Here is a 10855-nt window from a genome sequence, read left to right on the forward strand (position 1 = left end):
TTCCTTCTTGTTCAAGCAATTGATCGTTGTTGGATGCAATTTTCTAGGAAATTGTTGTCGCATTGACGTGTCGTTGTTGTGGCCGTGGTGATAGTGGCTGTTGTGGTGATGTCCGTAGATTGCGTCGTGGCTGTAGATGTTGTGGTAGTGGCTGTTGCGGTGAGGGTGGTTGGGTTAGGATTGTTGGTTGTGGTTGACGATGTTGTCAACGTGTATGACGCATTATTATTTGTACATGTTTCATCTTTTTGCTGATGCCAATAAGCGTATGTCAGGTAAACTATAACAAAATATACACTTGGCTTAGTTTCGATACAATATATTCAATGAGTCAAATTTAAATTTCCAAACTTTTGCGATAATAATAAAAAAAATAATATTTAAAATATTCCTTTCAGTCGAGTTAATTTTACACATACAAATATTGCTCCAATAAATAATGATCGATAATATTATACAACTATTATCAGATGATCGACAAATTGTTGTTTGTTTGTTTGTGTGTGTGTGTGTGTGTGTGTGTGTGTGGTGTACTTGTGTGTTGTGTGTGTGTTGTTTCTTATTGTTTTTTCATATTGCAGTATAGATGTTACTTGTATGGAATTTCGAATTGTTAATTTTTTCGAGTTGTACTGCTGAATTTTTATTGCGTATTAGTATCAAATTGTATAACTCTGTGTACGTTTTTGTATAACTTGTTGGGTATGTATATTTTACAATTGTTTGTTAAGGTTTTTTATTGTTTTGTATGTTTTTACATAATTTTTTGTAGGGTTTGGTATGTAGTTCTGTCTTTTTGTATGAATCATTGCGTTGGTTTACTGACGATGTGGTATATTTTTGTACACAAGTTGTATCATTTTGTACCGTTTTGCATCGTTTTGTATATAATTTGTTTAGTATCAGTTTGCATATTTTGTTTTGTATTCAAGGTTCTATTGTAATGTTTGTAATATTGCGTTTTTTTATGTATGTAATTAAGTATTAGTTTGTATACAATTTTGTATTGTTTTGTATTGTATGCAACCTGTATCGTTTTGTATACAATTTGTATAGTTTTGCGTACAGTTTGTATTGTTTTGTATATAATTTGTATTTTTTGTATGCAATGCGGTATGGCATTGTATGCGATTTTGTATTGTTTTGCATAGAGTTTGTATTGTTTTGAATCGTTTGAAGTCTGTAATCAGCGGTGCGTGTGTTTTGTCATTAGCAAAGTCATTAAGTCGAAATTAACTTTCTGTTTTTATATTTCCTTATTCTTGGTGATGGTGATGATGGTGAGGATGGCGATGATGATGTCTGCTATGATGATGATGTTGCGGTTTGTTGTGTCCTTAACGAGGATGGTGTTTTTGTTGCTAATGTTGTTGTTGTGTTGTTGTTTTTGTTTTTGTTGTTGTTCTTGTGAGTGCTACAAATGTCTGTCATTTTAAACAAACATCTGATAGGTCTAAATGTCACATTGTATCTTGATTAAAATTAAACAAACATAAATAAAATATATATACACACACATACATACATATACACACATACACTCATACACATACGCAGAAATAGACATTCACATACATACATACATACATACATACATACATACATACATACATACATACATACATACATACATACATACATACATACATACATACATACATACATACATACATACATACATACATACATACATACATACATACATACATACATACATACAAACATACATACATACATACACAAGTAGCCATATTTAAGGTTAATTGTTAGTACCGCCTCGTACAAATTGCAATGCTCCAAGCATTTGCGTGCGTACAAATAAATATGTGCACTTGTATGTGTATGTGGATCTCTCTCTCTCTCTCTCTCTCTCTCTCTCTCTCTTCATTCTCTTCTTCTCTCTTTTTCACTCTCATTTTTCTCATTTTTGATTTCAATTCTTTCAATCTTCTATTCCTTCTTTCCTTCCTTCCTTTCTTTCTCTCTTTCTCTTTCTTTCTTTTTTTTGTCTTTTAATTTTCATGTATGTTTGATATTTTGGGGCAGAATGTTGAATTTTGGTTTTTTGATAACAACTTAAATAAGGTTTTTCACGCATTTTCATTCACATGAAGATGTCATTCAGTTTATTTTGTGTCGTCATCATCGTCATCATCATCGTGATTATTATCATTGCGATTATCATCATCGTCATCGTCATCGCGATTATCATCATCATCGTCGTCATTATCATCATCGAGATTATCATCATCATCGTGATCATCATCATCGCGATCATCATCATCATCGTCGTCATCATCACTGTGATGCGATTATCGTCATCATCGTCGTCATCATCATCGCGATTATCATCATCATCGTCGTCGTCGTCGTCATCATCATCGTCATCACTTAATGACGTTGTTTATTTTTACCACTACGCCCTTACAAAAACATTACAATACAACATTCTTCCACTGTGCATGTGTGTGCGTCTGCAAGTAAGTCTACAACATACACACGTGAGATAATCGTACTGGAAATATGTCTCTACGTATGTCTGTACGTGTGTGGGTGTGTGCGTGTGTCTGTGTGTATGTATGTATGTGTGAATATATGTATGTTTGTAAAACAACCCTTCGTATGTATGTCTGAATTTGTGTGTGTATGTGAATGTGTGTGTGTTGATTAGTGTATTTTTGAATGTGTGTGTGTGTGTGTACCCGTGTGTTCGTGTGTGTACGTGTTCATTGGTTAACAAGCATGATATGATCACAGACTGTTAGAGTCGCGTTCAATCCAGCCCTTTATAATTATCTTGATCTTTCATGCATGCATGCATGTATGTTTGTTTGTTTATATGTGTGTGTGTATGTATGTATGTGTGTGTGTATGTGTGTGTGTGTGTGCGCGATTGTTTTCATTTCAGGAACCAAAAACAAATTTATTCTGTTTTTGTCAAATTCGTAGTGTTTTTTTCATAAATTTCAATATCTTAGTAGTATATGCGTGTGTGCGGGCGTGCGTGTGTGCGAGCGTGTGTGTGTGTGTCTGTGTGTGTGTGTGTAGTCTTGTATGTGTCGCACAAAACATACAATTGTCCATTGAAAGCGTATTAAATTACGTTAGAACAAGTCGTATTTAATTGTATCATCTACACACGCACACACGCACACACAAATACACTAACATACAAACTCACAGACATATGTACATATAATCGCTAGTAAAAGAGAATGTAGAGAAGTAGAGAAAGAGTAAGTGAGAGAGAGAGAAAGAGTGAGAGAGAGAGAGTTTTTTTTTTGGGTACATCTACATAACTTGCTTACACAGCTGTATTGTTTGTGATAACTAGAATGAATGAACTGTATTTAGATTAGCTAAATTAATGATGGTTGCATGTGATTAGATAAGAATGTGAATGAATGAATGGATGAATGAATGTATGAATGAATAAATAAATGAGCGAACGAACGAACGAACGAATGAATGAATGAATAAATGACAAACAACAACAAAACCAACACACGCAACACATACATTCCCCCACATAAAACTAATAAGAACACAAACCAATCATACACATGAAAACCAACATGCAAATACAACCATGGAGAGAGAAATACACGAAATACACAAAATACCCAATTAAACCCTCAACAACATTTCTTTAAAGGCACCACATCAAAATAGAAAAAGTGAATTTTTTTTCACCGGCAGGTGTCAGCGGTTGCGTAATAGTTGGCTCAGAAAGGAAAAGACGATTCATATTTTGGCAATGTGTTGAAAAAACTATGGTGTTAGAATTATGTGAGGTGGGTATTGATACGTTTGTGTGTGTGTGTTTGTGTGTGTGTGTGTGGTGTGTGGTGGGGGCTGTGTGTCTGTTTGTTTGTGTGTGCGTGTGCGTGAGTTCCCATATTGATTCTGACATACGCACGATTCGGCAATTTAGATTGTTTTTGTACTATGTGTGTGAACGTACGAATATAATTATGGTATAAAAATATTTTTCTCTGTCTTTCTTTCTTTCTTTTTTTTTCTTTCTTTCTTTCATTTTTTTTCTTTCTTTCTGTCTTTCTTTTTATCTATTTTCATTTTTTATTCACACGTTTATTTTTTTCTTCCTCTTCTTTCTCTTTTCCAATTTTTCACTTTCTCTCTTTCTCTCCCTTCGGTCAATCTTTCTATCTTTCTCTCTCTGTTTCTCTCTTTCTCTCTTTGTTTTTTTTTCTTTCTATCCCTCTTCCTTTCTATTTCACATTTTTTGTCCTTAAAAAGAGTCATTATTTCAAACGTGACTCTATCTGACACTGGGTTATCAGTTCCTAGTCCTACCAACATTCAATCATTCTCAGTTCATTCATGGATTACATTTTAGTATTAATCTTTTAGATTTCAAACCCAAACGGATAAACTAATAACGACATCAAACGTACGTGAACATACCGGCACCTACGTCTGATTGTCCTCATAATGTGACCTAGTTATCCGACCTAATTAAAGATTGTTACCTGACCTAATTATCGTGTCCAGTCGATGGCTGACATGGACAACAACAATGACGGCAGCTACGAAAATAATAACAACATCACGCCATCCTAGATTAATTTTCTTTTCTCTCTTTTTCTCTCTCTCTCTCTCACTCTCTCTTCTTTTTTGTCTATCTGTTTCTCTCTCTCTCTCTCTCTCTCTCTCTCTCTCTCTCTCTCTTTTTCACTCGTCTTTTTTTCAAATTTTCGTTTTCGTTTCAATTTGTTCCACTGAGTTTAAAACTTATGTTTCCACACAATTCTGTCTTGATGATAATGAAATTAGAACTAACCGGACTTTTCTACTATCCGTTCTTCTTAAATTAATTTTCCTCTATGACATTGGCCGCTGTCACTTCAAACTTTTTCTCAAACTTCTAAAACTCAATTTTATTGAGACTAGCGAATAAGATGCGCTCTTTAAATACTAATAAATGTAAAACTATTCGATAGAGGCAATAATAAATCGCTGCTTGTCACTATCGTACGGCACGTTCTTGTGAATATTTAAATTTGCGGTTTCCCTCGTTCTCTCTCTCTATCTCACCCTCTCTCTCACTCTCCCTCTCTCTCTCACACACACAACAGACACATGGAGACACACACAGACACACATAGACACACAGAGACATGCACAGCTTGGCAAATCAAAATATAACTAAAAGATGAAAGTGTTCTACTTTTAAAGGTTTTTCTCGCATAACAACGTGTGACGCTCTTCATCAGTGACACAGTTGATTTTTTTTTATCAAGTTTCCATATAGATTGATAAAAAATATTGCCAATGTGAGTGAGTGTGTGTGTGAGTGTGTCTGTGTGTGTGAGTGTGTCTGTGTGTGTGAGTGTGTCTGTGTTTGTGTGTGTGTGTGTGTGTGTTTGTGTCAGTGACATGTTTTCAGACTTGTAAACGAGTGCATCGATTTTAATTTCATTGGACGTTGAACCGAATCAGAAAGAGGTCAGAGAGAAAGTGAAAAGAGAGAGAAAGAGAAAGGGCGAGAAAGAGGGAGAGAAGAGAGAAAAAAATAACAATGAAGAATGATAAAGTAAGTAAAAATCACTGAAAAATTTAAGTAAGTAAAAAATTTAAAAAATGTTAAAGAAAAAAATAAAAAGTGGATGTAAAGAGTTAAAGAACAAAATAAAAGAAAGAGAAAAAATAGATAGAGAGAAACAAGAGAGAGAGAGAGAGAGAGAAGAGACACGAAAGAAGCATCTTAAGCATTACACCACCTTACCACATGATAGATACATAGCGATACATGCGTTCTTCCAATCACAATTCCTTCATTTACTTCAAACTACCTCGAGACAACCAATGATACTTTTCCTCAAACTTGAAAGAGCATTCCGAAAGCTGCTGTTTGTAAATCACATTAGAAGCAGTTGTTAAATAATTTAGCGCAGCATAAATTGAAGTTCTTGCTATTTATTAAAGTTTGATGGTTTAAAATGATGGAAAACCTAGAAAATCTGATAATTATCATACTCTATTTCTTTTTTAACTCTAACTTTTTCTTTCTCTCTTTCTCTCTTTTCTTTTTTTTCTCTCTTTCTCTCTCTCGTCTCTGGTATACTCTCTTGTTTTTCGTTTATCTGTCTTCTCTCTCTTTTTTGTTCTCTATTTTTTCCTTAATCACTCTTTTTCTCTTTCTCTCTCGCTCACTCTTTCTCTTTCTTTCTCTTTTCTCTCTTTTTCTACTTCTCTCTCTCTTTCTCTGTCTTTTTCTGTTTCTCTCTCTCTCTTTTTCTCTTTCTTTCTTTCTGCTAGTTTTTAATTAAAAAGCGGTATTGAAACTTTGAAACAGAAAAAATTTAATTCCAGGAAAATGGAAGGAAATATTTTTGCTGGGGAGAGAGAGAGAAAAATTATTGAAATACGAAAAAAAATGTTAAAAATGTTATCATAGTGAGAATGAAAAACAATGAAGAATAAACAAACAATTGTATCAATTGAAAAAAACGAGATTGAAAGACGGAAGAAACGTATTAAAAAGAAATGAAATGAATGAAGGATAGATTACGAAGATAGACAGAGATGGAGAAAAAAGAATGAAAAAAGAAAAGAAAAAGTGAGAGGGGTGAGACAGAAAGAGAGTGAGAGGAATAAAAAAAAAGATAGAAATGATAACAAAAAGAAAGAGAAAACGAAGAAGAAAGAAAAAAAATTAGAGAGAGAAAGAGAGAAAGAGAAAAAAAAAGAAAGAAAGAAGCAAAGAAAGAGAGAGAGAGGCTTACACAAAGTAATACACGAAAATGGAAGAGGTAGGATAAAAAAGGAGAATGGTGAAGGATGATGATGCAAAATTGAGTGCTTTGAAGGAAATGTAAATTTCAATTTTCGAAGACAAAATGTACACATTATATCTGTATGCACATTTGTATGTGTATGTTTGTATTGTATGCATCTTTGTATGCAAGTTTGTACATTATTATTATTATTATTATTATTATTATTATTATTATTATTATTATTATTCTCTGTCAGATATTCCTCAGAGGTTATTACGACAAACACACAGCGTATTTGTACTGTACACATGTTTGTATGCATTCATGTTTGGATGTATGTCGCATACAATTGTATGTTATATGTTTATGTATTCATGTGTATTATGATGTATAAATGTATAAGACACAAATATGTATATACATACATACGCATAACATATGCGTACGTGTGTGTGCGTGTGTGTGTGTGTGTGCGTGTGTGTGTGTGTGTTACTGGTCAGTTGTTTAATGTGATGTAGATAAATTTGGTGTTAGTGAGTGGTGAAAAAATGGCCAGCCAGTCCCAAGCAGGTCTCGATCGATCGATGGTACACACATTTACATAAAAACGCCCTGGAACGTTAAATACCTACTCATACCTTATTAGCGTATTCGTTCGTACTAGCGAGGTATATGTATTAGAAGTATATGCATGTTATTTCTTTCTTTTATATGCAAATATAATTTAGATATACTATCTAATTTGTATCATACATACCTGCTTATTCTTCAGATGTATGCGAATTCGCGATTATAATTTGTTTGATTGTTCGTTTCTTTGTATCAATTTTGTTGTATAGAGAGCTTATTCAAAAAGCGACATTTTTTTCGATAATTTTTCTATATTTTTTCACCATTTTTTTATCAGGTGTCTAGTTTTTTTATTTTGAGGCAAAAATCGATTCTTTTGTCGCTAGAGTCATGACAGTTGAGGAGAGAGCTTCGCTTGGTTCACTTGTCAAATATAATTCAACAGTGGAAGAATGCAAATTTTCCTCCCATCTACAAATCTTTCCAACGACTCTTTTTTTTTTACTTATTTACGAATATACAAATGTTTCTTCATATTTTAACCTATATTTTTACGAATATATACTAATCTTATCATGGATTTTTTTTACAAAATTAAATTATATTTTGGAAAATAGTTTTTTTAATGGTAAAACGCGTCAAAATTATTTTTACAAAGACATGCCTTTGTTATGAACAATGTTTTACGTAATATAAATTATAAATATAAATATAATATAAATTCGATATATCTTGTAGAGGTTCAATTTTTTTTTATCTGCTGTTAAACAATTTGTTTTAAAAAGTAAAAATCTTTGTCAAATTTAATGAATTTTTTTTACAAATTTTCAACTCAATATCATGCATGTATATTTATTTTCATATTTTCCAAACACAAAATTGTTTACCATTTACGCCAATGTATTGAATATCATGGATTTAATGTTTAAATTTAAATTTTAATTTTAAACGATGGCTGGAGTTATCGTCTTCATTCATCCATTCATTTTCATAATAAAAAAACACACACAAACACACACACAAACACACACAAACACACACACACACTTAAACACACACACAAACAAACGAAGACAAGCATGTGTGAAATTTTTTAACATCAAAACCTGCTGAAAGAATGTCGAAACAAACGAAAATGTATGGCCAGCCAACAAACATATGTTCCCAATGTGCTCTAGCAAGCTCTAGCTTAACGTACTATATGGTATTACATGGTACTGTTGTACTGTGCCAACACAAACGAAAAATCACACACTAAAAGATATGTTCACAAGATGCACAAATGCAGCAAGCACACATACATAAAATTCACGTGTATCTAGATGAATGTGTGTGTTTGTGTGTGTGTGTTGTGTTGTGTGTGTGTGTGTGGGTACGTTACAATATTTGCCTAGGCATTATTTCCAAACTTTTAATCAAAATCATTTATTAAATGTACCACCGCAACACAAATACACTGTTCTACATCAAACACTTCATGGTAAGTAAGCTGAGGCTGGAAAGAGAGAGAGAGAAAATGAGGGAAAGTGAGAAAAAGAAAGAGAGAGAAGAATGTGAGAAAAGTGAAAAAGAAGAAGAGACAAAGAGAGAGAGAGAGAAAAAAAACCGTAAAAAAGAAAGAAAAGAAGATGTAAAAAAAAAGAGGTAAAGAGAAAGAGAGAGAAAATGGGAAAAAGAGAAACCCAGAATAGACAGAAAAAAGAAAGACGAAGGGCGGAAAATGAGAAAGAATGAATGAGTAAACGTTGAAAAAAATAAAGAAAAGAAGAAAAAGAGATAGAGAGAAGGAGAGAGACGAAAGCAAACATAAAATTATTATTTGTGTACACGAGCAAAGTTCTGTACACTCGTTTCTTGTTTGTTCTTTGTTGAATTATTCTGGATAAGATGGATGATGGCAGCGCGTATATATGTATGTATGTATGTATGTATGTATGTATGTATGTATGTATGTATGTATGTATGTATGTATGTATGTATGTATGTATGTATGTATGTATGTATGTTGTTTATGTAAGGTATGTTTAGGTTAATATGGCGACCAGGACGGTTGTAATTAATGAAGTCCTGTATTTTTAAGTTCGGTTTATTTGATGATGAAAACTTTATTAATAATGTTTCAGAATTTTACACAAATGACGACATTGTTGGAGCTTTAAAAATATTAAAAAATGAAATGGAAGTCAATAAAAGTGAAAAACTCGACAAAATCATACCTCGTGGAACGACTAAAAAAGAAAGGTTACAAGATTGCATTGCTATTTTAAAATATCTAAAATTATCAGATTTGATGGACAAATGTTCGATTTTTGTCAGTAGTGACCTGGAAAAAATTCCAGATATGGAAAGTTTGATTAAATTAAATTTTGAAAGTTTAAAACGAGAAATTACCGACATATTGCACAGCCAACAGCAGCACGTGCTTAATACCTTAGAGGTGCACAACAAGGAAATTTGCGCGGTAAAAAACACCGTTAATAATATAGCGCTGAACTACGATAAAACGACATATTATAATCACCACAACAAACTGCTTTCAAACTCGAATCCCTTAGGACGAAGTAGCAAAATGCATCATTGTAGCTACGCTGACAAAGTTTCATCGAATTTATTAATATCTGGCACTAAAACATCACACTGTAATGAAGTTGAAAAAAGTATAGCGCCAAAGTTACTTGAAAAGTCAAGCGATTTAATTGTTGACGTAAATAATCAAAATTTCAACCCTGGAAACCTGTGGTCAGATGCCGAGAAAACACCAGTGGAGGATGGGTTTAGAGAGTACATTTCCAGAAATAAAAAAAGAGCCAGACTAAACAACTCATCTGAAGATAATAATGAAATGAAATCAAGTGGTACCACCGGTAACACGGGCAATGTTAACGCATCCATTCCAAAACCAATTAAAAAAATTATTGGCATCAAAGTAATCGACAACTGCAAACTTCAGGCCGAAAAGAACCTTATAAAAAAGACCGTTTTCTTGATGAGCAACGTAAAAAGATGTCACAGAAATGATGTCATAGATTTTCTTAAAACAAGTGGTATAAACGTCATCTCTTGTTTTCCGGTGATAAAACGTTCTAATCAGGAAATAAGCGATCCAGTAAACAAGGATGAGGAAGAATCAACGATGTTTCGTGTATGTGTCGAAAGTTGCGATGGACCGAAGATGAAGGACCCGGAAATTATGTTAAAACACATCATTGTACGCGAATGGCGTTTCGGGAAAAACACCGACAAAAACTCCGATACAACGAACAAACATGGCTGACAAAAATTCGTTAAATACTGCTAACGATACTCGCAGCAATCTCGTAGAAAAAACCTGCAGACTATATGACGATATAAATCAAATAAATGCTTTGTATAACTCCATCAGCGACAACGGAATTAACGACAATTTGTTTTTCAAGCTAATGCATTTAAACATTAGAAGTTTAGTCACAAATCAGAAGACTTACTCGATTATTTAAACAACTTTTCTTTTAAATATAACATTATTGGTATAAGTGAAACGTGGCTGAATGATGACAATATCA

At 33.2% G+C, this 10855-nt stretch overlaps 1 protein-coding gene across 1 annotated transcript; it reads left to right on the forward strand.

Annotated features, from left to right (window-relative positions):
* Positions 1-7291: 7291 nt before the first annotated feature.
* HELRODRAFT_175589 (hypothetical protein) lies at positions 7292-10587 on the forward strand (the record flags this gene model as incomplete). The annotated part of the gene is made up of 2 exons (XM_009023004.1): positions 7292-7313; positions 9437-10587. 2 exons carry the CDS (start codon positions 7292-7294, stop codon positions 10585-10587), a joined length of 1173 nt encoding a protein of 390 aa, XP_009021252.1.
* Positions 10588-10855: the final 268 nt, after the last annotated feature.

This window comes from Helobdella robusta, assembly GCF_000326865.2.
Source record: "Helobdella robusta unplaced genomic scaffold HELROscaffold_34, whole genome shotgun sequence".
In the NCBI taxonomy this organism is placed as follows: domain Eukaryota; kingdom Metazoa; phylum Annelida; class Clitellata; order Rhynchobdellida; family Glossiphoniidae; genus Helobdella; species Helobdella robusta.